Here is a 23,702-nt window from a genome sequence, read left to right on the forward strand (position 1 = left end):
ACAATGTTCGCGGAATGACTGCTTACACCGGAATCCACGCCTTTAAATCTGTGCATGTTATATATAGCAGATGATTAAAGAAAAATGTTCATGGACTTTATTTTCTTGTAGGATTGCTAACCCAAGAAATCCGCGAAAATTAAGCCCCTCGAAAATTTCGCGCTATACGTTAATCATCTTTTTAATGGATGTCTATATTGCAATGCATGCATTTGGGCATCCAACTTTGTGTTAGCTGTGAGCTATTCAGTTAGTGCTTGATGCATAGATGTGAAATAATAATTATTATTTAGCTATTATTTTTATACCATGACAAGTCCTCGTGCAATAAAAAAACTCGAGACATGTTTATAGATTTACACAATCATAATCACATTAATGAGTTCAGTTCAGCTTAAATGTATAGTTGATTCAGACCTTCAAATCACATCCAATAGTGAGAGTTTTGTCTTCAACTGCTTTGCAATAAGTCACATCTTCTCTTACTCCCCATACTAGAGGACAGTTTTCCTTGAAGCGTACCAGTCGACGTTTAGAAACTGGATCACATCTAAACTTCTTTCCTCGAAAGCCAAAACTAAACTTATCGCAAGTGTGCTTTTGTACTTCGATTGTACAGGAAGGCTTGAATCCTCTGCTTTGCGTCACCGTGATGTTTCTCTTGCTGAGAATTTGTGGCACAACGTGGCAGCCGATCTCTGGTGTACCAAAGTCACAGCTTGGGCAGCACTCTCCAGGTCTTGTGATAACTGGGTATCCATTGCAATCTTTCTCTTTTAGAAAAAAGCAGTCGATTATACCACAAAACTGTTGATTATTCTCGACATCACACCGACATATTTTGCAAGGATTTGGCCTCCATTCAGTTCCAAATTCGTCGTTAAAGTTAACGCATCCTTCAAATTTGCAGTTACTGTCGTCGCAAGAAGGACAGCACTCTCCTGGTGGGGTGACAGGGTTAGCACAAAGTGGTCTCGCACACAAGACTAGACTGCAATCTAAAGGTGGGACCGGACGTTTTTCATTCTGCACAGCAACGCCTACTATAATAGCTGGTAGGACCAGAAGTAGTACTAGTTGTAGGCTCTTCATTTCTTAGCAGTTTATAGCTGAAGATTTGCTGATAATTTCTCAGTTTCAACTGCTGCTTTTATGTGCAGCAAACATATTGCATGGCATGTGATGTGTAGTCTGAACATTAGTTAGATAACCTGTGTGCTTGTAGAGGGTTGTTGATTCTTTGCAGACATTAACACAAGTCCCACCCGTCAAACAACATGTATACTGTTGTGCCACACATTACGATAATATCGAAAATACTATAGGTTGTTGATAGTTTCAATATCCGTAAAATTATTATAATTTATGTAACCACCAAATAATTTAATCTAATTCTTTGTTGCACATTAATTTGTTATAGCTACATGTAGATTAAAATTAGTATTTGGAAACTATGGAGTCTAAACGCCCGCACACTGTACATTTATAGTACGCGCACGGCAATTATACAACTTAGATTACATGACTGCATGATGTGCATGCATGCATGCATGGGTACATGCGTATATAGTGAAGCAGTAAATTACTCTGCATGCATGCATGCGCAGCTACATTAATTGTAATTAAGTGTTTATAGTCTCGGGTCCAGGCCAATCTTTTATAAAGCGCATGTTGCTCCAGTGCAATACATGTATTTGGCAGGTTATATTGTGCTGGGCAATACATAGTATGATGCTCGATCCTTCCCACATGGCAGAGGCATGCATGTGGAGCATTGACTTTAATTAATAACATCTCGTTGTTCTATGACGCGTATATAATACTACTATCATTGCATGTACGTCTATTGATCAGTTCACCATTCAGACTGTCTAATGAGATGTTATTACTCTGCATGATGCTCCTTCCCACATGGCAGATCGAGGTATGCATGCATGCATACATGCGTGCATATAATTATAGACTGGCCATTGTTCTATATGAAGTGTATAATTATAGGCAATATATACTACCATCACTGCATGTGCGTCCATCAGTTCATGCACCATTCAGTCTATAAGCACACACATGCAGTCGTGATGAAAATGTTCACAGTACTGAAGCTGAAAAATCAAAACAATAGTCATGAACACAATAAACAATGAGCTCCAATGCAGTGCAACAAAAGTCAAATTTTCGAATCTCCAGCATTCTAGTAGGCCTGTGCCAAATATTCCAGAAAATTTGTTTTTAATAATCTTTGAATAATACGCACTGTGAAAATAGTTCATTGAGTTGCACATGTGCAGTAGCTCAGAACACGCCCACATTTTACATGGCAGTTTACGATTGTTAGTCCAATCAATATATTTTATCCTCACGTGATTTGTGTACTTATGCCATGTGGTTTTTGTGAATTGAGAGTTCTTTGTCTCAGGGCCGTAAGAAGATTTTTTAGGTGGGGGGCAGAAAAAAGGAATAGACCCTCTCCTTGCGATGCAGAGGTGGGTCCGGGAGGGGGAAGTTCCCCCTCCCGTCCCACCGGAAGCGAACTTTTTACATTATTATGTTCTCAGAGATAAACAAGAGAAAGATACATAAATGAAATAATCTGCATGTGAGAGCTATGTATAGCAAAATAGTTTATTCGACGTGTGTACTTAGTGGAAGCAAAGTCACGAGCAGTACTGCTTCCAAGTGACTCAGTTAGCGACTTGTGTATATATATAGTAAGAATAGACGCTGGGGATTCATCAAGCTTTGTAAGAAGTAGGTCTTAGTTCGCCTACCTTTTTCATCATGGGCAGGCTGAGGTACTGAAGAGAAAAAAGAATGAATACTCCTTGTGCCATAGTGAGGCTCTGGCTATATAAATTTCAGCTGCATTGGATCAACTTACTTTAGTTACTGCACAGTTGTTACAACAAACCACATGCATTTAACCAATGTGGTTTGATTAAAAGGCACTAAATATAATAACAGGTGATCTGCTGGACTCTGCAGAGAGCCCCACCTCATTTCACTGTCTGAAAACCCGGGGGGCTCTGCCGCCCTGGTTTTTAGTTGCCCCCCAGCCCCCCTGGTTCTTACGGCCCTGTTACTGGGTTATAAACTTATAGGTATAGTTACGAACTATAACTAACTAGCCAAAGCTATAACATCAAGTTTGTTATTTTGCTGCTGAAATTAAAAGTAATGGCCATTTTTTGGTGCTATATATATAATATACATGTAGGTGTTTTATTTCGCTGCTGTGTATGTCCACTATACTTATGGTATGGCTTCAATAAATGGACATTACGCACTCAAGTCTATACAAGTCTATACAACTTTATACAAGCATGCAGTCCTGTGACTCTAAAATGTTGTTCTCAGCAATCATCTTTTTAATGGATGTCTATTGCAATGCATGCATTTGGGCATCCAAATTTTTGTTAATGTTTTGCTATAACTGTGAGCTATTCAATCCTACAAGTTAGTGCTCGATGCATAGATGTGATATTTTATATCATGACAAGTCCTCGTACCATGAAAAAACGACATTTTAGACATAATCACAACAGATTATTACAACATTATTACAACATGATTATACGTTCAGTTCAGCTTAAATGTATACTAGTTGATTCAGACTTTCAAATCGCATCCAATAGTGAGAGTTTTGTCTTCAACTGCTTTGCAATAAGTCACATCTTCTCTTACTCCCCATACTAGAGGACAGTTTTTCTCGAAGCGTACCAGTCGACGTTTAGAAATTGGATCACATCTAAACTTCTTTCCTCGAAAGCCAAAACTAAACTTATCGCAAGTGTGCTTTTGTACTTCGATTGTACAGGAAGGCTTGAATCCTCTGCTTTGCGTCACCGTGATGTTTCTCTTGCTGAGAATTTGTGGCACAACGTGGCAGCCGATCTCTGGTGTACCAAAGTCACAGCTTGGGCAGCACTCTCCGGGTCTTGTGATAACTGGGTACCCATTGCAATCTTCCTCTTTTAGAAAAAAGCAGTCAATTATAGCACAAAACTGTTGATTATTCTCGACATCACACTGACATATTTTGCAAGGATTTGGCCTCCATCGAGTTCCAAATTCGTCGTTAAAGTTAACGCATCCTTCAAATTTGCAGTTACTGTCGTCGCAAGAAGGACAGCACTCTCCTGGTGGGGTGACAGGGTTAGCACAAAGTGGTCTCGCACACAAGACTAGACTGCAATCTAAAGGTGGGACCGGACGTTTTTCATTCTGCACAGCAACGCCTACTATAATAGCTGGTAGGACCAGAAGTAGTACTAGTTGTAGGCTCTTCATTTCTTAGCAGTTTATAGCTGAAGATTTGCTGATAATTTCTCAGTTTCAACTGCTGCTTTTATGTGCAGCAAACACATTGCATGGCATGTGATGTTTAGTCTGAGCAAAGTTCAACATTAGTTAGTCACCGTTAGATAACCTGTGTGCTTGTGGAGGATTGTTGATTCTTTGCGGATATTAACACAAGCCCCACCCGTCAAACAACATGTACTGTGGCACCACACATTACCATAATAATTATCGTAAATACTATAGGTTGTTGATAGTTTCAATATCCGTGAGATTATTATAATTATGTAACCACCAATCCAATTCTTTGTTGCACATAAGTTGTTATAGCTACATGTAGACTAAAATTAGTATTTGGAAACTGTGGAGTCTAAACCGCCCACATAGTACGTACTGCAATTATACAACTTGCAGAGAGATTACATGACTGCATGATGTGCATGCATGGGTACAGTCATGCATGTGTATAATAAATTAGTTAAATTAGTATAATTATTACTCTGCATGCATGCTGCATTGTAATTAAATATAGAGGTGTTTTAATCAGCTACTGCATTGCATGGACGTATATAGCCTCGATTCCAGCCGCGAAGAAAAAGGCGGTCCTTTACACAGACCTGCCGAGTATACATAGTCTCGGGTCCAGGCCATTCTTTTCTAAAGCACATGCATGTAGTTGCTCTAGTGCAATATTTGGCATGTTGCATTTGTGCTGGGCAATACATATACTCGCATGGCAGAGGCATGCATGTGGCAGCATTGAATTGACTGGCTTTAATTATGCATTGTTCTATGAAGTGTACATTTTATAATACTACCATCGCTGCATGCATGTACGTCTATAATTATATCGATCAGTTCACCATTGGCATTATTTTTCATTCAGACTGTCTATATACAATTATGTAGTTATAGTGCATGATGCTCCTTCCCACATGGCAGACAGAAGGCATGCATGCATGCATACATAATATGTGATATATATAATTATACTGGCTTCATTGTTCTATATGAAGTGTATAATTTATATAGCTATATATAGGCAATATATTATACTACCTGTATGTACGTGTGTCCATCAGTTCACCATTCATGCAGTCTATATATAATTATATAAAACACACACATGCATGCAGTGATGATGTTCACAGTACTGAAGCTGAAAAATCAAAATGATATTAGTCATCAACACTATATATAAACAACGAGCTCCAATGCAATCTGAAATCTTCGAGCATGTAATACATCTTACAACTTTGCCATGATTGTTATAATAATAGGGCTCATAGCTCATTTTTCAGGAGTACGCCACCAAGGAGGGCGATATGGCTAATGTGACGGAGTTAACCAATATACACATGCATGCATGAATACACGATTGGACTGTGAGCCAATGTAGTAGCTTACGACCAGCTTCGTCATTCGCACAAACATTAACATCATCTTCAGTATAGGTGCAGTTAAAGGTACGTGGTTCTGGGTTCTATTAAGTTATGAGGCTGGAGAATAATAATTATACAGAATTGAGATGGAGTACGTATATCCAATCTATCAAGTTCATGACGATGGACTGTGTCTGATTTGATTGTCACAATGACTCTGTTTTCAGAGAGCATCTCAATTGAACTTAACTCGATCTATAATTAATTTCTGGACGTATATGTATCTTCAGTAATTAATACACCCAATACAGGACCTGTATAATTATAGTATACGTATAATAAATTCCAATTACGACGAATAATTATATAGTATTGACAACATTCAACCACATCGATTTCTAGCTGATTATTCTCAATATTATACAGTTACTATACTATCGCCGGACATGCATGCAAGCAATGCATTGCTAATTACAGGGTTAATTAGTCACAGCAACATGTATGCAAGCTCCAGCAATACTGGTAGAAAAGAATACCCAGGCCCAATTCACTCATGTAGGTTTTCAATAAATTAGGTCTCTTTGTACATGCATGTACAACATAAATAAAGTATTATTTGTTCAATGTACATAACAAAATCAAGAATTTGAAATAGTAATACAATTATATGAGAATGCCCTGTGTGCAAGTGTTTATCCCTACACGCACAGTCTATTTCCAGGGGATCAAGATTTGGTACCATTATACCCGTAGTCAGCCTTGTTGTGCATGATGAGTTTGTCATCGACGAAGTAGAAGCTGTCAGATTTGGTCTCAAATGGATTGTCAATCAATTCCTGCACTGTATAGAGACAAGAGCATCATCAACAATACTGTATGAATGATTTTTAATGAGACTTACTCTCTTCTGGTGTCAGACAAGGCATCTCGTATATGCTCTCACACGTATTGGTACTGTTAGGCATACAGAAACCAAAGTCAAAATCGAAACTCTTGAGAAGTTTTGTTCTGAAGTAGTGCCTCTCAATCATCCGTAGCTTCTTTAACTCGTTGTCACCCACATTAAACTCCACCCTACAGAGTGGGCAGATTGGTTAGCACTACATGACACCACAAAGTGTTGCCACAAATTGTTGCTATAGATACTGTAATTGACAGGAATAACAACCGTTGTATCAGCAGTTGTACATATCAAGCAGACACAGTATTTAAAATACGAATACAAAAATTTGCTTGAATAGTATCATAACAGGTGAAGGAGTGTAACAGCTGTACATACCACGACTGTACATAAAGTGCTCTACTCATATACTACACACAGTCACTACAAAACAAAAGGGAATTTACAGAATGCATTTGAACAAGCAACCTCTTACATAATACTACTCACGTTGCTCCTATGGTTTTGAGGTCAAGGAACTGAGGAGGAAATATGTAGCGAACAAAACGACCAGCATTTGGGGGGAGATATTCAGGTTCCTCTGGTTCTGGTCGTTTGCGTACTTCGAAGAGCACTGCTTGAGTAGCCATGTCTCTAATTCTGAATCTGATGAACTCTAGTCCGTAAGTATTGTCGTCAATTGAACATAAGTAATCTGCATATGGGAAATGTTATGATAGAGAGTCACGCCCCCATACTACAATAATTATACTCTTGTACATACGTACATGTACTGGTTATACTCGGATTTCTATTAGGGTTTTTGCTGCTGAAAAAAACTCACCAGAGGTGGCTGTTTCTAGACCCAGCACATCTTCTGGTGTGACTGGGTCTTTTTTTGAGATGAGATCAGCTTCTGTCACTACTTTCTTGTTTGCTTGTCGAGTGAGAAAAACACTTTTGCTTTTAGATCCGCCGCCTGTCGATGCTCCCCTGCTGCCATCTTTGGCTGTAGCACTCTTCTGGCTCATCTTCTTAATTGCTTTTGATATACAGACATCAACAGAGCTAGAGACTCCACGATCGCAGCAACTTCACCTTTATATATCACAGCTAGATCTATACAATTTTCGTGGGTCACCCAAATATTTGTGTGGCTTGATTTAGATTATGACGTCAAATTTGTCATTGAATAGAGCATTATTTTAAAGCAAAATGGCTACAGCAAAGGCATTGTAGTGTTTGGATAGTAAACTTGCCCAGAAGTGGTAGAATTTGAGTGTAGACTACACTTGCTGGTCCAAGAAAGTCTTGTGACTGCCTGCTACTGTCCACTGCATCCAAGGAGGGAGAAGAAGAGAGAAGGAAACATAATTCATTAGTGGAGTCCTTCCTAGACTGTGAAGATAATCACTCATGGATTACAAGACAGATGAAGGACTCATGAGTGTAAATATATTTCTATGTACAACGTAAACTGTCAAACTGTGGTCCCTTTGCTCGTTTGAATGACAGGGGACCCACTTTAGTACAGTAATGATTATTAACGAGTATCTCTCATAGAAAACAACTATTAAGTGATCACTGTACATTCTTGTATGCCTTGGCATTACAATAGCTAACCCTTTGCTCGCTATGGGTATGGTTGAACATCCCCAAGCAATCGTATTGACTGTATATCTGTGAGAACGAGTAAAGATAGAACATTCTCTCAGTGTAGTGTACACTCTGTTTTGTTTGTACAAATACTAGTTTATTTTTCACTCTTTCCCTACAGAAAATCCACGCTCTTGTTGCCCCTCCTCAAAACAACCAGTCCTCAAAAAACCGTGGGAGTCGAAAGATTAAGACAACTGTTAACGGGCCCACTTCGAGCTCAATCATTGCCAAGCACCCTGCGATTCAGAACCACCCGTATTGTGATGCTTGTGGGGATGGCGGAAGCTTACTCTGCTGTGACAAATGTCCCAGCTCGTTTCATTTCTTCTGCTGGTGAGTATGTGTAGGTTGGTACATGGTATGGGAACCGTTGATTTAAACCTCTAGGTTGTTACTTGTAGTCAGTTGCTACACTGTCGTTGGTAACCTTAGTGTAACAGTATGAGTTGTGGTAATGTTGACACACAAGTTGGTGTACAGTGTGTAGGCTGATCATCAGTTTGAATGGTTTTCATTTCTCCCAAGTGAAGTGGCTAAGCTTAACCTTTTAATTGAAGACTTCGATTCATTGCTGTGGGACTGTAGGTACAATGTACGGTAACTGTCTAGCATTCTCCCTTGAGCAGACGAAGAGTGGCCTGCTAACACAGGTTGAAACACATGCTTTGGAACTTATCTTTATTGCACCTCAACTCACTCCCTCCCCCCTATCCTAGTGACTTGGAATTATACAGTGACCACAATAGACAGGTTCAACTGTAGTGTTCCTTTACTTCGAGTATATCAAAGTGTTAGTTACCTGAAGTCTTGACATACACGCACATGTACCAGTAGATGTGTAAGGGTAACGTTAAGTTTTACTACTAATACACAGAAGGTCTGGTTAGCTAATTCCTAAATGTTGCTAATTTCTCCCAATGGAAGTGGCTAATATCTTAGGGGAGTGATAATTTATTTCCCATTCACTGTGAATATTTTTGTTCTGCCAGTGTGTGGATATTGGAGCCTACATGTACTGCCTGGTACATGTATGTCTTGTAGTTAGTTCAAACCTGATTCAATGTTGACTGTCTACAAGTAGTGTGTGTCAATCTTTATTTGATATTGTTACACCTCATGTGTAACTAACTTCCTCCCCCCTCCCCTCTGTAGTGACCCTCCACTGGACCCTAAGAATCTTCCCAGTGGTGACTGGCTCTGTAGGCGTTGTAGAGCAGGTTCTGTGGGGGAGGGGGTGCCCCCTTTATTCAAGCCACTAATCAAAATGGCCACGGAGGCAAATCCTCTGATATTCGACATTCCTCCTACTCTACAAAGAAAGGATGTTCTGCCTGGGGGCAGTAGGAAAGACCTTCAACCCAGGAATCGTAGACACCCACCCTCCACGGGAGAGGAAAAGCAGAAATTTTGCTTCACCTGCAACAAGTAAGTGACTTGCATCAGGGTTGATTACATACACAATTTTTGGTCTAGTAGTTTTGCTTTGTGCATGCCCGAAGATAACATTTTGTGCTAAAATTATGCAAAAAAATTAAAGTCAGTGATTATGTGTCCATTTTGTTGGTCTGTTTTTAGCCCATCTACTGATCAACACAGAACACAATAGAGTGTGATGAGTTTTAAAAGCAGTAATTTTATACGTGCATGTGTACAATGTACAGGTGTAATTTGTACCACATTCAAACAGGAAACTGAAATTAGGCAAGGGGTCACCACTAAAACATGTATTGTAACTTACAGTGACTGCATGTAATCCTTCCCTTTTAGGAGCTCGAGGTTTGGTCCGCTAGTATCATGTGACTTCTGTCCACTTCTGTTCCACCTGGACTGTCTGGATCCCCCGATGACCGCCCTACCCACCACCATATGGATGTGCCCTGTTCACCCTAATCACAAGATTGTGAGCAATCGTACTGTTTTTAGCATACTACATGTACTTGTATGACTTTCTGAAAGTTGAAGTACTTTGATTTGTTTGTGTAAGCCCTGTCGCATTCAACGTTTACATAGCAATATGCAGTGTGTAATTTGTAGCAAGGTTTTGATTATCTCAATGATTATTTCGTCTGTGTCCAAGGGTTCGTTACTTGCATTTGTAGTTTGAATTTGTACGTGTAATGTTTGTCACTCCCCCACCCCCCACCCCACGCCACCCCACCCCTCTAGCCTGGTACTGATCACCCTCGCCTGACCCAGCGCCTTAGGGCCATGGATGAGAGCAGGATGGATGTGGCACAGCACACCATCAAGATGGACTTTGTTAACTGTGTCAGAAAGTGAGCTACGTACACCGTGCACCTTCAGTATGTATAGTGTAGTTAGTAGACGTGTACATGCAGCTTCTGATACATACTGACTGGCTAAAATTCTCGCTCACAGAATCCCTGCTCACAAACGCATCACCAAACACCACAACAGAAGAGTGACTGCAGTAAGCTCTTTATTACATGTACTGTGGTGTACATACATGTAGCTACACGTATGTGCACAAATCTAAACCCCCCTCACCTACATGTACTTATACACCCCTCAAAAACTATATATAATAATTATTCTTTCATAACTGTGCATATAATTATGCTTGTATGGAGCACGAATCTCTCGGCAGTATTATACATACACACGAGTACATATATACAGTGTGTGCATTGTTCATTCCACAGGTGCCCCGCCCTATCAAGTCTCTGTACTCACACCCGCTCACGGACGTGTCCCACATTTCTCCCCTCTCGTTGACCTTAGTGACCCCTGCCGAAGTGGTTGAGAGACGACGATGTGAAGAGGAGAGAGAGAGGCGTCTGATTGGACGACCACGCCAACCTGCCCTCACACATGACCAGGATGAGGTGGGTACTGGTGTAAAAGTAGGACATTAATCCTGACAAGCTTATATACAGTTCTGGTGTGCTACATTGATCCTGGAAAACTTATAATCTCATTATTGTGTGCTATAATTATGTCTTCATTTTGCTATTTTGTGAACCCCCCTTGAAACCTTGTTGTAGTATTTGCAACTTGACACCTTGTTATTCTAAAGTGCATGGTGTTCATTACACTGTACACTTCCACTGTACACTTCCTGCAGTGGACCAGACGAACAGTTCTGTGTCATCTAAAGGATCAATCATCATCACCCCTCAACAGTCACACTTTTCACCACCCTCTCCACACCTTCAATGATCAGTCCGACACACTTGCTGCCCAGGCATTACTGGAGCTAGCCTCTAGCGGTCACACGGTTGTCTCAATACCTCTCAAATACTCTCTACATAATGGAATTGTCAAAGCTCAGACAGAAAACAACAGAAATACTTTCTCTGTGGATGAAAATGCCGCATCCTTGAATAATAAACTCAACGCACCAGCTCTTAATGGAGATATTAGCAATGATAGAATTTTGGATTTCACAATTGAACATTCTCCAGAACAAGGAAACGTGCCTCAAGAAACTGTTAAGTCGATGGTTACCGATAATGGTGGGATTGAACCACCAACGTTAGGCTTAGAACACATGGACATTGATGGAAGTGATGTACTTCAACCCTCGGAGGACTTGCTGGTGAATGGTACCATAGGGTCCAATGGTGATGATGTGGAGGCTATAAAGAAAGAGTGTGACGATCTGGATGAAGAAAATGACGATGTTGAAGTCGTAGATGTTGTAGACTGTGATTCACAACTTGATGGGTTAGAGGCAACAAATGAAGAAAGCGACATGGAGGTGGATGTGGGTGGACCAAGGACCACCTACAATGTGGGATTTGGTGAGTTATTATACACATTGTACTTTGTTTTGAAGCAGTCAAAAGACATTGTGCCTTCCTTTCAAGCATGCATTTGTACATAATCAATGGTGGTCATAAGTTATATGTGTACATGCGCACACACACACAGTCCCTGATCTCTCTGTTTTGAATGATGAGATTATTCGCCTGCTGGCCACACAGAGATTACAGGAGCTGTTCTCTGGCCAAACCCAATCACAGGCTAATGACAGGGACATATCGGAATCTCCCCCTCACCCCGACAATCATTCAGACAAAGGTGTGAGCAGGAGGCGGAATGGGCTTGTACCAGAGCACTCCACCCCCTCCCCTCCCCCTGCCACCAATCAAGACTGTCTTAGTAAAGGTAGGGCATACAGTATTTGTAATTAGGAGACGTTGTACGTATAATGAACTTAAACTTCAGGAAATTAGAATGTACAATGTAAAAGTTTTCATATGTACATGTACATGTGCAACACAAACCTTAGCCTAGGGAACTGCTTAGGTGTACAGGGAGCCCCTCTAACAGCCTCCCCTGAAGAATGCCTACTGTTCATTTGTGTACAAAGAACCCCTCAACAAAGGTCACCTAGTGTACATGTGTAGGTGCCAATTAGAAATGGACTGTACATGTATTATAACCCCACGATGTTGTAGAGCCATAAACTGTTGCCTTTAGCTACCTCCTTATAAGGAACATGGCATGTTATTGTCAGACAACGACTGTGTGTTTTGGTGTTTATACCTAACAATGTGCCACCAAGTGCCCATTTAGAGTCATACACATGTGGTCAGTGGTGTGATTTTGGCTTGGCCACTGATAAGCTCGGAATGCCAAGTTGGATTGAGCTTTCAGAGTAATTTGTACATGTACGTCTACAGCAGCCTACATTATCTCAATAACTTGAAATCTGGGGCCATTAAGGCGCTAGTGAGAAAGCTAGGAAGGTTGTTTTGTTAATTATGCTGTAGTAATCATAATTATTGTACATTTAATTAATTGTGTATGTAATTTGACACTAGATTTTCTTCTCCCCCAGGAGTGTTGAATAGTGCCATTGCTCTCCTCTGTCCTTTATCAGCCGAGAAACTGGCTCACCCCTTCAACAATAAAGTCACTTACCTCGGAACAGGTACATGTACAAAAGTAATACTCTGCCTATGATGTTTTCAATTTCAGTGTGTACATTCAGTACCTAAAATGACATATGTAACTCTAAGTACACAGTACACTGTGTAGTCATGTGAAGTGTACTATTCATCATCTACTGGTTTTTCTCTCAGGGTCAAGCGTGGACCTTGACCTCCTTCAGTATGGACACTGCAACTATGTCTCAACCAACCATGCCTGCATCTTTCTGGATAAGGTGCACTTATGTTTAGTACCAGAACACTCTATTATAATGTGCATGCTTCATGCCTACAACTGTACATACATGTAGTGGCTTACGAGTCGAGTATGTACATGTACAGTACATGTAGCCTTGGGGACATTATTCTTGAGGATTGAACTGCCTGTACAAATTTGTTGAGGTCTAGTATTATGTGTACTCCCCCCCCCCCCTTGCACACACACACACACACACACACACACACGCACACACACACACACACACACACACACACACACACACACACACACTAGGAAACTGGAGATCTGGAACTGATTAACTATAGTGAGAATGGATCTGTGGTGGACGGTGTTCTCTTCTCATGTGACATCTCTGATAAGGACCTCTCTCCAAATGAACAACCTACCACTCTCACTCTCGATGATATAATAGGAACGGGTAGTGGACGAAGAGCATCCAGGTGCAGAGCAAAATTGGAAGCTGCTAGGCATGCCCTAAAAGACAAGCAGAAAGCTAAGATTGCCCTAGAAGGAGCTCTGAGACTCACGATACCTATAAGTGCACAAGACGATGCCTTGCTGGCTGAAGAACTGTCCAAGAGTGAGGGATTAATGACAAGAACTGGATTGAAACGCGTGTCGATTGAAAGCACCCAGAATCCGTCCGTTGTGAGTATACCCCTTTCAAAAGCTCGCAAACTGGAACTTACGGAAAACAAGAAAGAAATTAATAAAAAATCAGCCTCCAAGTATCCATCACAACCTGTTCTAAGAGACTCCACTACAAATTCAGGGAAATCACAATCTTCTATCTGTGAAAGAACAATTCACAAAGACTCCACATCTAGTATACCGACAGTGAAGTGTTTCCCAACAAGACCGTGTCTGTGTGATAGCAACGACGATGCCGAGAGACGTGATGAGAGACTGGAGGGCACTGCAGTGTTAACGCATGGTAGCAGATTAAGATTCGGGTGTTTGGAGTTTGTGTTGAGTATGGCAGGTTGCCCTGGACACAGTGAACTGATATCTGTACTGCTAGAACAGTCTTAGACCCTTATCAATTATACCCATGAATCAATGTGTTATGTACAATTGCTCTGTCTTTACTTTTCAAAGTTTCGATCTGCACGTGGTTTATTATTTTTTTGTCAAACACCTTCAACATGCATGACTGTATATTGTCATATCCCCAGCTCTAGCTGTCTCTTCAAAATTAAGTTCATGGGACTCTAGCTTTAATTACCTAATAAGGAAAGAAATGTTGAATGTAGATGAGCTAATTTAATTAGTCAGGGAGCCATACCACATAGTTGTGGTCACAGATGAATGATCTATATGTGGTGACCACAATTATACACACTACTCTCGATCGATCTCTATAGGAAAAGCTATATCGATCTAAAGTTCTAAAGCAGCAACCATGGACATTGACATACAAGCAGACGAGCTTCTTGCAGAGCTAGGTATCGCTACAGGGTGTCCTGTGGCCCCACCACCAGCAGCGAGTGCCCCACCACCCGTTCCCCCACCACCAGCAGCAGTGAGTGCTCCACCACCTCCACCTCCACCTCCAGCAGCGGGTGCTCCACCACCACCACCTCCTCCACCACCTCCATCAAGCTCTGGAGGATATAGAGCTCAAAAGAAAGCTCAAGATGATGTAAATGAAGTGTTTGACTCTGTGATCAGTTTTGCGTCAAAAACATCTGCGAAGAAATCCAAAACTCCCCCAAAAGTGGCTCCGAAACCCAAGAGAAAGATACATGTCAGTTCCCATACAATGAAAGTCAAGAGCCCAACGGCTAAAGATGCTCCCAAGCTTCCTGCTCCCCCGGCTTCAGCTCCTGCCCCTCCAGCTCCTGCCCCTCCACCTGCACCAAAAAAAGACGAGTCTAAGCAGCGAGCCCCCAGCACGAGCGAAGGTGGCATTGTCCCTAAGAGCCCTAAGCCTGAGCCAGTTCCGGTCCCAGCAGCATTTTCAGTGCCAGCTCCTGTACCAATGGTGGCTTTTGGACCAGGTTAGTTTGCTAGCTTGTAGGAGCTCGTAAGAAGCTTGTCAACACCGGTGTAATTGTACAAGTGCTCGTAGTTTTGGTGTTTTGATTATCTGCAGTATTAAACTGTGATGTAATTTCTTTATTGAATGGCTTATTATATTTCTGCAGGTCTTGAGACTTTTGAGGTGAACTGTTTCGGAGATTTCCAAGTGTCGTGCCCACATGACATCACAATTGACGACCTCGAAGTCACCGTCAAAGGACCTTCTGGAACTAAGCCTGTGGAAATCGATGAGCATGGAAATGGCCAGTTCTCTTGTTCTTACCTCCCTGCTATTGCTGGAGATCATATTGTTTCGATCAAAGTCGATGACGAGCATATACCTGGCAGCCCCTTCACAGCCCAAGTACAGTTTGCTCAATACACTGACAAATGCATCGCCGAGGGGCCTGGTCTTCTTTCTGGAACGACTACCGATCCTTGCCAATTCACCATCCGAGCCAAGACTGACTCTGGATATGCACGCATGAGAATTCACGTTGTGGGTCCATCCAAAGCCGAGCCGATTGAGATGGTTGAAGATTCCGAGAAGAACTGTGTGAATGTTACCTACCATCCCTCTGCTCCGGGTGACTATACTGTGAGGGTCCTCTGGGGAGATGCCAACGTCCATGGCAGTCCATTCACCGTACCTGTTACTGGAGATTTTGTGAACGATGCATCTAAAGTACGAGTTACCGGAGACGGCCTCAAGGGAGGAAACGTGAACGTTCCAATCAAATTTTTTGTGGAAGGAGAAGCCGGAGCTGGTTCTGGTCCTCTTGGAGTAAGGATGGTGGGTCCGTCCAAGCCGTCTATCACTGCTGATGATTCGAGCGAGGAGGGGGTGGAGCTTACTATTGTTTGTCAAGATCCAGGTGAGTACCAACTCATTCTCAAGTGGGGAAATGACGAAGTCCCTAGCAGTCCTTACACTATTAACGTGGAGGGTGAAGGCCGTCAAGTTCGTCCCGATCTCTGCACTGCGTCTGGACCCGGAATTTCCTCTGGCTCTGTTGGTGATGCTGTCAAGTTCACTGTTGATATCCCAGATACCGCTGGCCCCGGGTCTCTTGGCGTGTCTGTTGCTGGACCACACCCACCGAAACCGATTGAGATTGTTAACCAACAAGATGGAACTATGGAAGTGACCTATCACCCGATTGCACCCGGAGATTACAAAATCGACATTCAATGGGCCAACGAGCATATTTCAGGAAGTCCGTTTACTGCCACCATCTCTGGAATTGCTGTCCGTAACGCTAGAGAGGTCGATGCAACTGGAGAAATTATTAGTATTGGTGAGATGAAGTGTAATCAACTCGGAACGATCAATGTGGTACCGAAAACAGCAGCTGGTGCAGGTCCGCTTCGAGCCAAACTGGAGGGTCCTTCTAAAGCTGAACTGGAGTTGGCGATGAATCCTGACGGTACCATGCTCGTTTCGTTCATCCCCAAGGATGCGGGAGATTACAAGCTCCACCTACTGTGGGGAGATGGAGAGGAGCAAGACGAAAATGAAATCAACGGCAGTCCATTCTCAGTCAAGGTCTCCAACTAATCATGTGAGACTCCAAACTGAATTTTACATAGCAGAAAATTTAGTGTTTGTTTAGCAGTCTTATTTTTTGAGTCTTGTTTATTACAAGGTAGATTTTCAGTCCATTTCACTCTTAAGAATATCTGTCTTATGGTTTCAAGCTTGTGTATACTGTACATGACCCTTCAATGGTTAATCTCGTTACGCGTATTGCTGGTATGCACAACGCTCTTTGTTCATATATTGTTTAGGGAAAGTTGCCAAATGGACTTCAATTAGTGCAAATTAGACGGAATGCTTGCAAGTTTTTACCATGTTTGGTCAAATAGAAGTGGTGTGAGGAATGAATGTATGCAGAACCACAGTAGGCTCAACTTTCACAGTAGAAGCATAATTATATGGTTTGAGGGTGCATGTCTGGGTAATTAGGATTAAAGGCGATTCCTGGATCGACTGGTTATATTTATGTGACAGCTTTGTATACAAGGGCATATTGACTTTACATTGAGCTATATAGCTTGATCATGAAGCAGTCAACCGGTAAAAGAACTCCTCGTGCAATAATTATGGAACTCACAGCACTGACAGTTTAATTACTGATCAGTACCATTATTACTAGAACGTTTTGCAAGCATCAAATATATGCGAACTTTGCGAGGGTTGATCAATTCTAAAATATAAATACACAGGATCCTTGCCAGAACGCAATAGCTAGATCGCAAAGGGTCAAATTTCTGCTGATTTGGCTCATTCGCAAAGGTGTTTCAGCCGCAAAATATTCTAGTAATACAGTGTTGTGTACGTATCACATAACATACGGTATGCATACCAGACATACAATTACAATTGCAAAGTGTTCACTGAGTATCATACATACGTAGCTAGGCATAAGGCACATCAATAGGTAGACTGCCAAATCTCTCAATTAACAGTCTCCAAATGTCCGCACACAAGAGCACTACCATCATAGCAGCCAATGCTTCCATGGCAACACGGCCAATAGGCCAAAGGTCAGTGGGATCTTCGTCCATTCGATAAAACCACGGAAACGTCACAACAAAGAAAGTACAGTAAAACACCGATCCTTTAGTGAGCATCTGGTAGAAATCAGGATACGTGTAGTAAGGAAATCCACTAATTGTTAAAGTCTCGGCAAATGCAGTCAGGAAGGCAACCACACACACCACCACGACCAAACTCGTTAACTTGAGGTTACGGCTTGTAAATAATGAATTAGTAGCTCTTAGTACAGGTGTCACCAAGACGTGATAACTCATGAAGTAGACATGAGTCATTGCGTACATTGAGGCAGGCACATGATTGATGTCCCAGCCTTTTCCTTCCGCCAGTGGACCAGTATATCGCATACCAAGAACTTTGTAGAAGTAATGTGTGTAAAAATGGTTTCCAAGGTAGCTAATGATAGCGATAAAGATGTTAGCTTTGATGATGTAGCGATTAAAAATAGGGGTGTGTTTTTCGGTTGGATCACTTCTTGCTAGAACGAGAGGCACTAGAATGCACGGTAGAGACAGACAGAGACCTGTGAGAAGGTAATCGTTTGAGGAGAAACGCTCGTACCATTTTCCGAGCACAATGACAGCCATGATGCCTATCCAAACGGGTGTGTAGTAGAGCATGAACGCTTCCCCTTTGAGCTTGCTGGAATGAGCCGCTCTCCACCTCATGTTGTCAGCTAGATGCTGTATATACAATGTCATGCATCTCTTTAGACAACAATAATTTATTGAACATGCATAAGGACCCTGTCAGCTAGGATGCATGTGCTTACTAGCAGCTGGGCCCTGCATGCATGCAGACAGGCTCATGCACTCTAATAATCTGTATATTCACCTTTTATATATTCCGTCTAGCCAGAATCCACACAACACCTACGGTATTAGGTTAGCGATCTGGTAATAGTCGTCAAAATAATTAGCGTTTTAAACATTCACTACAAGAAAAAGTTGTATTACAGTATAACATGATGTAATGTGGATATAATGCCAGTATTATATAGAGTCAGAGTTAATTTCCAAAATACTTGAGGCTTCTGTCCAAAGACACGGAGGCAACAAAGGCAGCATTCTTTCCGAATCGAACACCTGTCACAGGTTCGGCATGATCAGTGAAGGTCTTTAGCAGAGTCCATTGCTTGCACAAGTAAATCCTGTAGCAAGGAAAACAAACACGTTGGACTAACAGAGATAATAAACCAACAAAACTATCCCGAAAAAACATTTTGCATAGCGTATGTACCTACACACAGCACACTACAGACAAGGGCTTACTGTATGTCTGTTCCACCAACGGCTAAGTATGTTCCAGTTTGATCGAAGCACACTGATTGAACCTGCAAGAAATCAATATTATACAGGGAAGCTCAGAATTTAACACACAATATTGTATATACCCAGGAGTGTGCACTCCTGACATACATACATTATAGCGGGTATAAATGTTCGCGGCTATTTAATATTGCATGCATGCATGTGCAGAGAGGCTGCTATTACCTCGTACCTCGCTAAAAGTGTGCACTATTTTAAAACTAACCTGGTAGTCCTGATCCAGTTCAAGAGTTTTGAAGTTATTGAGTTTTCTCAAGTCCCATAGTTTCACTACAGAATCTTCAGCAGCAGAAGCAAGGTAGTAGCTACAGGAACAAGCAATTAGCAATGAATCAGTAGAGGGCAAACACAAGCTGAACACATGCAAACCAAAAATTATAAAGAACAGTTGAGTTGGACACAAAAAATGCTGATAGTAGATAGTATCTGTTCAATGCTCAACGAAACGTCATGAAGCTACAAAAATAACACGAGGTTGTGGCTGTAAATGTATTCGCTCACCCGTTCTCTGAGAAGGCAATGGTGGTGATTTGTCCACTGTGACCCGGGAAATTGGCAGCATTGGACTTCTGTCTCAGGTCCCAAATCTTAACAACACTGCACAACAATCGGCAATGAAATACAGTGAAACACATACACCACTTATTCGTACCTATCTGCTGTTCCGGTCCCAAAAATGAGACCATCAGGATGGAACTGAGCACAGGTCAACCCTGAGGAAAAATAATGTCATATATATTTAACGTATATATACCACAGATTTTGTTGTGAGATTCAACCAATAAAGAAACACTATGAACAGTATCAAATGAACACCATAATACACCTGCAGAGTCGGGATCAGTTGCCTTGCTCACCAGACGACCAGAGCGAATGTCCGAGAAAGCCCAGAACTGTATATAAGATAATCAACAGTCATGTGAAACGGTCACATGACAATCATGTGAGAATCACCTGATCAGTAGAGCAACTGAGCAGGTAGTCACCAGTGGCGTGCAGACTGATACCAGTGACTGGACCATCATGAACCTGAAGAGATAAAACAAATTGTACAGTGATGGCATAAAAATCAACAAGTAAGAAACATCACATGAACAATGAGATTACGACAATATAAGTCAGCTACTGATTTCTAACATAGACTTGAACTGCACTCACCCGAATGACGTTAAGGGCAGAGCCAGCATCAATATCCCACACCCTGATGGTGGTGTCGGGAGAGGAGGTAATGCCAATGTTCTCTCGGGGATGGTAAATAACGTTCGTGATTTTCTTAGAATGCCCTTTAAGAGTGGCTACGATCTGTTCCGTCTCTTTGTTGAAGACAACCGCCATTTTATCCGCACCACCTGTGTATGGCGTGGGGAGCAGGGGATATGATCACTACAGAGATGAATTTCTTTAAGCCAGCTACTTAAACTATTTTATGTATTGACTGTGACATCTCAGATGAAGAAATGTGTTTCAAGAGCCACTTTGGGCTTCAAACGAAAGATGGTTAAAATGATTACATCATAGACATCAGTCAAGTACATGAATTATAGAATACTAAATCTACACACATCAATCTAACCGTTGTCATGGTCACTGCACACACGGCTATACCTGTGAGAGCTTTGGTGGTGTCTCCCGACAGGTCCAGTGCTAGGATACCCGGACTACTGGCGCTATGGAGACCCTGTGTAAAAGAGCCCGGATCAACAACACGCTTGGAACAAACACAGACAGGAAGATGTTACCGGGTGAGTGGAAAGCTGCTTGAAGTTTGCAATCTCATCTGTTGAGGTGAGTCCCTCGGGAGGTTTCTTTCCTCTCTGTGGGAGAGCAATGCAGAAAGTTAAAATTAGAGTATTATGTCGCCGTCCAAAAACGTTTTGGTAAGCGACTCAGTACATTTCTACCATATGAAGGCATGTTAGACAGTTCAAGTGTACAACCATATGTAGCCTCAGTACAGAGTTGTCCGCATGTTCAATTGAACTAAGACAGGGATAACTTGTGATCATCACAGGCAGTGTAGTGTTGCTTACTCGGCAGATAACACACCTTTTTCCTCTCTGCCGTGAGCAGTCCAGCAGTGTCTTGAAGCTATAAAAACAGTCACATGATGAACGTCACATGACCACGTAATCAAACTTTTGCACGTACCTTCTGGAGTATTTCTTCGGTCATTTCACCAGGGGCAGGCTACAAGGACATAGATGGCAACTGACAACACAATACCCACCAAAAACATTGTTGCCAAACATAAATTGACTACAGCTACTAGCCTCAGTACAGAATTGTCCGCATGTTCAATTTGAACTAAGACAGGGATAACTTGTGATCATCGCGGGCAATGTATACTTACAAGATTTTCAATCTAAACATACTGCCTAAAAGCTTTAGAGAGAAAAATGTGTCATCAGTGTAGTGTACTGTACCTCCATATCCATGGTTTCTTGTTGCACCCTCCCCACTTCTGCTACAGCCTGTATAACAGTGAGACATGTTTAAAACAAGAAACATACACAGTGACTATTCTATGAAATGCTGTGACATCTCAGATGAAGAAATGTGTTTCAAGAGCCACAGTGGGCTTCAAACGAAAGATGGTTAAAATGATTACATCATTGATGTCAAGATAATTATCACTGTTATTACAATACCACAAGACTACGTACCTGTTCCCTAGCCTGAGGCGCTAGTCCTGCAGCTTGAGGCTTGAGTGTAGCAAGAGCTGTGAAAATGGATCACACATAATAATAAATTAACGTAGACATTTGAAACGATAACATGGCAATTAATTCTGGTGTCAAAATGGTGTCTCAGAAAATACAATTATTTTCATTTGTTTCAAACGAAAGATGGTAATAGTTTGATATACATCATTGACACCTTTTACTGTTAGTTATGAATATATACACTGTACATTGTAATTACTCACCTTCTCGAGCAGCTGTCACTTCTTTAGTGAGTCTGGCAATCACACGACAAGCAGCGTCGTGCTGGTATAGGGCATGGGAGAGCTCTGTAGTGGAATGGGAACAGAGGTATGGAGCGTAGATATCAACCATTAACAACGGTATTATTGTACATGTACGTTTAGGCACCTCAGAGGACATGGATAATATCACGGGGTTCAAACATTTTTGCAGTAGTTTGTCTTCATCACAAGTGCCGCAAATATAAAATTTGCAAAATGCAACAATACAGCACAAGCAGGTATTCTACCTTGTCTTGCAGTTTGTAGCTGCTGCCTCAATGTGAACGTGTGCAGCATGCACGCATCCTGCAGGAAAACATGTGATAATCATGTGACACACAATTGGGTCCTTACCCACTCGTCCTGCAGTAGTTTCAAGATGGCGGGTATACTAGTAGCAGAAGGGGGGCGAGACTTAACCATCGGGTCAACTGAAAACAGAAAATTCACAAATAAATTATTTTTGCAAGTGGCATGTAAATTGCTGAAGGAAAAATACACACTTTTGATATCCAGCAACTGATCTTCACTGAGAGGCTCTCCATTCATCGGATCATTTCCTGTCTGCTGAACAAATTTGAGAATGAGTCGCTTCTCGAAAACATGGTTGGACACCGGCGACAGGACAGGCTCCTCAGGGACCTCGTTGCTGACTGCAAGGAAGAAATGCAAGCATTAGTACAAGGCAATAGTGCAGAAAAAACAAAAGAACAAGAACTCACTTGAACAGATCAACGCCATTTTTCAAGCACATGGATCTGCTCAACACGTGTTTTTGGGTGTGCATTAAGAAAAATGTGGTGGTTCATGCACCCAAGTTTTGGATCACCTTTGACCTTCCATAGAATACACATCTGTTTTTAGTACAGAAACCTGTTTATAAAGTAAACGTAAGTTGAGTAGTGTATGGCTACATTGTGCTTCTATGGTATAAGAGTATGCAGTATTATGGTTTTGTGCTACTTCTCCCAGATTTTGAAGATGCTGTCTCGAGTAGTGAGAGAACATCAGGAGAAGCAAGCTGCCTTCCGAGACAAGCAAGAGAAGCGGAAGAAAGTGGCCGTAGCCTCTGTGCACAAGTGTACAAGTGCAATGGTAGACTCTATCAATTCCGGTGTCGAGAAAGCGTACGAAAATCAACGAAAACTGGATCGTGAATCGAAGACACTCCAATCCCATTCTGCCCGCTATGTCAAGCAAACCACGCAGTGGCTAAATTTGGTTGAGGGATTTCACAAGAACTTGAAGAGTCTTGGAGACCTTGAACAATGGGCTAAGACCATTGAAGCAGACATGAAGACTGTTGTAGAGACACTGGAATTTGCTTACAGAGGGTCGGGGGAAGTGCATGTACTGCACGAGACAGAACAGACTCCATAGCTAGCTTCATGAGTCTTCCGGAGTCTGTGTTTTTGAGTGTCACTTATAGATTTATAATACTGTATTGCTGTGTATATGAAATTATCCTTGCATT

General features: G+C 41.7%; 5 protein-coding genes and 1 non-coding gene across 6 annotated transcripts; 2 read left to right on the forward strand and 4 right to left on the reverse strand.

Moving 5' to 3' along the window:
* Window positions 1-6,234: 6,234 nt before the first annotated feature.
* On the reverse strand, window positions 6,235-7,703 carry LOC135339893 (protein unc-119 homolog B-like). The gene is made up of 4 exons (XM_064536128.1): window positions 7,403-7,703; window positions 7,069-7,273; window positions 6,580-6,752; window positions 6,235-6,519 (listed from the first exon to the last, which is right to left on the reverse strand). The coding sequence occupies exons 1-4, from the start codon at window positions 7,587-7,589 to the stop codon at window positions 6,404-6,406; spliced, it is 681 nt and encodes a 226-aa protein (XP_064392198.1). The 5' UTR covers window positions 7,590-7,703; the 3' UTR covers window positions 6,235-6,403.
* A 22-nt stretch (window positions 7,704-7,725) lies between these two features.
* LOC135339890 (PHD finger protein 12-like) lies at window positions 7,726-14,536 on the forward strand. The gene is made up of 12 exons (XM_064536126.1): window positions 7,726-8,007; window positions 8,336-8,550; window positions 9,370-9,642; window positions 9,985-10,117; window positions 10,384-10,493; window positions 10,597-10,648; window positions 10,881-11,063; window positions 11,303-11,981; window positions 12,112-12,348; window positions 13,025-13,117; window positions 13,269-13,351; window positions 13,630-14,536. Exons 1-12 carry the CDS (start codon window positions 7,975-7,977, stop codon window positions 14,386-14,388), a joined length of 2,850 nt encoding a protein of 949 aa, XP_064392196.1. The 5' UTR covers window positions 7,726-7,974; the 3' UTR covers window positions 14,389-14,536.
* A 112-nt stretch (window positions 14,537-14,648) lies between these two features.
* On the forward strand, window positions 14,649-17,091 carry LOC135339892 (filamin-C-like). Its single transcript, XM_064536127.1, has 2 exons — window positions 14,649-15,356; window positions 15,504-17,091. The coding sequence occupies exons 1-2, from the start codon at window positions 14,759-14,761 to the stop codon at window positions 16,934-16,936; spliced, it is 2,031 nt and encodes a 676-aa protein (XP_064392197.1). The 5' UTR covers window positions 14,649-14,758; the 3' UTR covers window positions 16,937-17,091.
* A 586-nt stretch (window positions 17,092-17,677) lies between these two features.
* On the reverse strand, window positions 17,678-18,900 carry LOC135340155 (uncharacterized). The gene is made up of 2 exons (XM_064536482.1): window positions 18,770-18,900; window positions 17,678-18,618 (listed from the first exon to the last, which is right to left on the reverse strand). Exon 2 carries the CDS (start codon window positions 18,601-18,603, stop codon window positions 17,797-17,799), a length of 807 nt encoding a protein of 268 aa, XP_064392552.1. The 5' UTR covers window positions 18,604-18,618; window positions 18,770-18,900; the 3' UTR covers window positions 17,678-17,796.
* On the reverse strand, window positions 18,851-23,111 carry LOC135340152 (pre-mRNA-processing factor 19-like). Its single transcript, XM_064536479.1, has 19 exons — window positions 22,951-23,111; window positions 22,732-22,881; window positions 22,583-22,659; window positions 22,477-22,534; window positions 22,190-22,273; window positions 21,927-21,982; window positions 21,687-21,734; window positions 21,412-21,450; window positions 21,310-21,351; window positions 21,003-21,077; window positions 20,869-20,941; window positions 20,422-20,612; window positions 20,218-20,292; window positions 20,090-20,156; window positions 19,916-19,976; window positions 19,765-19,860; window positions 19,469-19,568; window positions 19,207-19,268; window positions 18,851-19,085 (listed from the first exon to the last, which is right to left on the reverse strand). The coding sequence occupies exons 1-19, from the start codon at window positions 22,967-22,969 to the stop codon at window positions 18,944-18,946; spliced, it is 1,515 nt and encodes a 504-aa protein (XP_064392549.1). The 5' UTR covers window positions 22,970-23,111; the 3' UTR covers window positions 18,851-18,943.
* LOC135340579 (small nucleolar RNA SNORD34) lies at window positions 22,064-22,142 on the reverse strand. Its single transcript, XR_010396416.1, has one exon. It is a non-coding gene; the product is annotated as a small nucleolar RNA SNORD34 (small nucleolar RNA).
* Window positions 23,112-23,702: the final 591 nt, after the last annotated feature.

Source organism: Halichondria panicea, chromosome 8, assembly GCF_963675165.1.
Source record: "Halichondria panicea chromosome 8, odHalPani1.1, whole genome shotgun sequence".
Classification (NCBI taxonomy): Eukaryota; Metazoa; Porifera; class Demospongiae; order Suberitida; family Halichondriidae; genus Halichondria; species Halichondria panicea.

Excerpts from the sequence above, each read along its gene's own strand:
- LOC135340155 (XM_064536482.1), bottom strand. The coding sequence starts at position 18,603 with ATGAGGTGGAGAGCGGCTCATTCCAGCAAGCTCAAAGGGGAAGCGTTC.
- LOC135339893 (XM_064536128.1), bottom strand. The coding sequence starts at position 7,589 with ATGAGCCAGAAGAGTGCTACAGCCAAAGATGGCAGCAGGGGAGCATCG. Across the intron at positions 7,274-7,402 it reads TCTAGAAACAGCCACCTCTG|ATTACTTATGTTCAATTGAC; the intron begins GTGAGTTTTTTT and ends TCCCATATGCAG. Across the intron at positions 6,753-7,068 it reads CTCAAAACCATAGGAGCAAC|GGTGGAGTTTAATGTGGGTG; the intron begins GTGAGTAGTATT and ends CCCACTCTGTAG.
- LOC135340152 (XM_064536479.1), bottom strand. Across the intron at positions 20,293-20,421 it reads CTGCCCTTAACGTCATTCGG|GTTCATGATGGTCCAGTCAC; the intron begins GTGAGTGCAGTT and ends TTATCTCTTCAG. Across the intron at positions 19,861-19,915 it reads GGGACCGGAACAGCAGATAG|TGTTGTTAAGATTTGGGACC; the intron begins GTACGAATAAGT and ends ATTGTTGTGCAG.
- LOC135339892 (XM_064536127.1), top strand. The coding sequence starts at position 14,759 with ATGGACATTGACATACAAGCAGACGAGCTTCTTGCAGAGCTAGGTATC. Across the intron at positions 15,357-15,503 it reads AATGGTGGCTTTTGGACCAG|GTCTTGAGACTTTTGAGGTG; the intron begins GTTAGTTTGCTA and ends ATATTTCTGCAG.
- LOC135339890 (XM_064536126.1), top strand. The coding sequence starts at position 7,975 with ATGGATTACAAGACAGATGAAGGACTCATGAGT. Across the intron at positions 10,118-10,383 it reads TTCACCCTAATCACAAGATT|CCTGGTACTGATCACCCTCG; the intron begins GTGAGCAATCGT and ends CCACCCCTCTAG. Across the intron at positions 12,349-13,024 it reads TCAAGACTGTCTTAGTAAAG|GAGTGTTGAATAGTGCCATT; the intron begins GTAGGGCATACA and ends CTTCTCCCCCAG.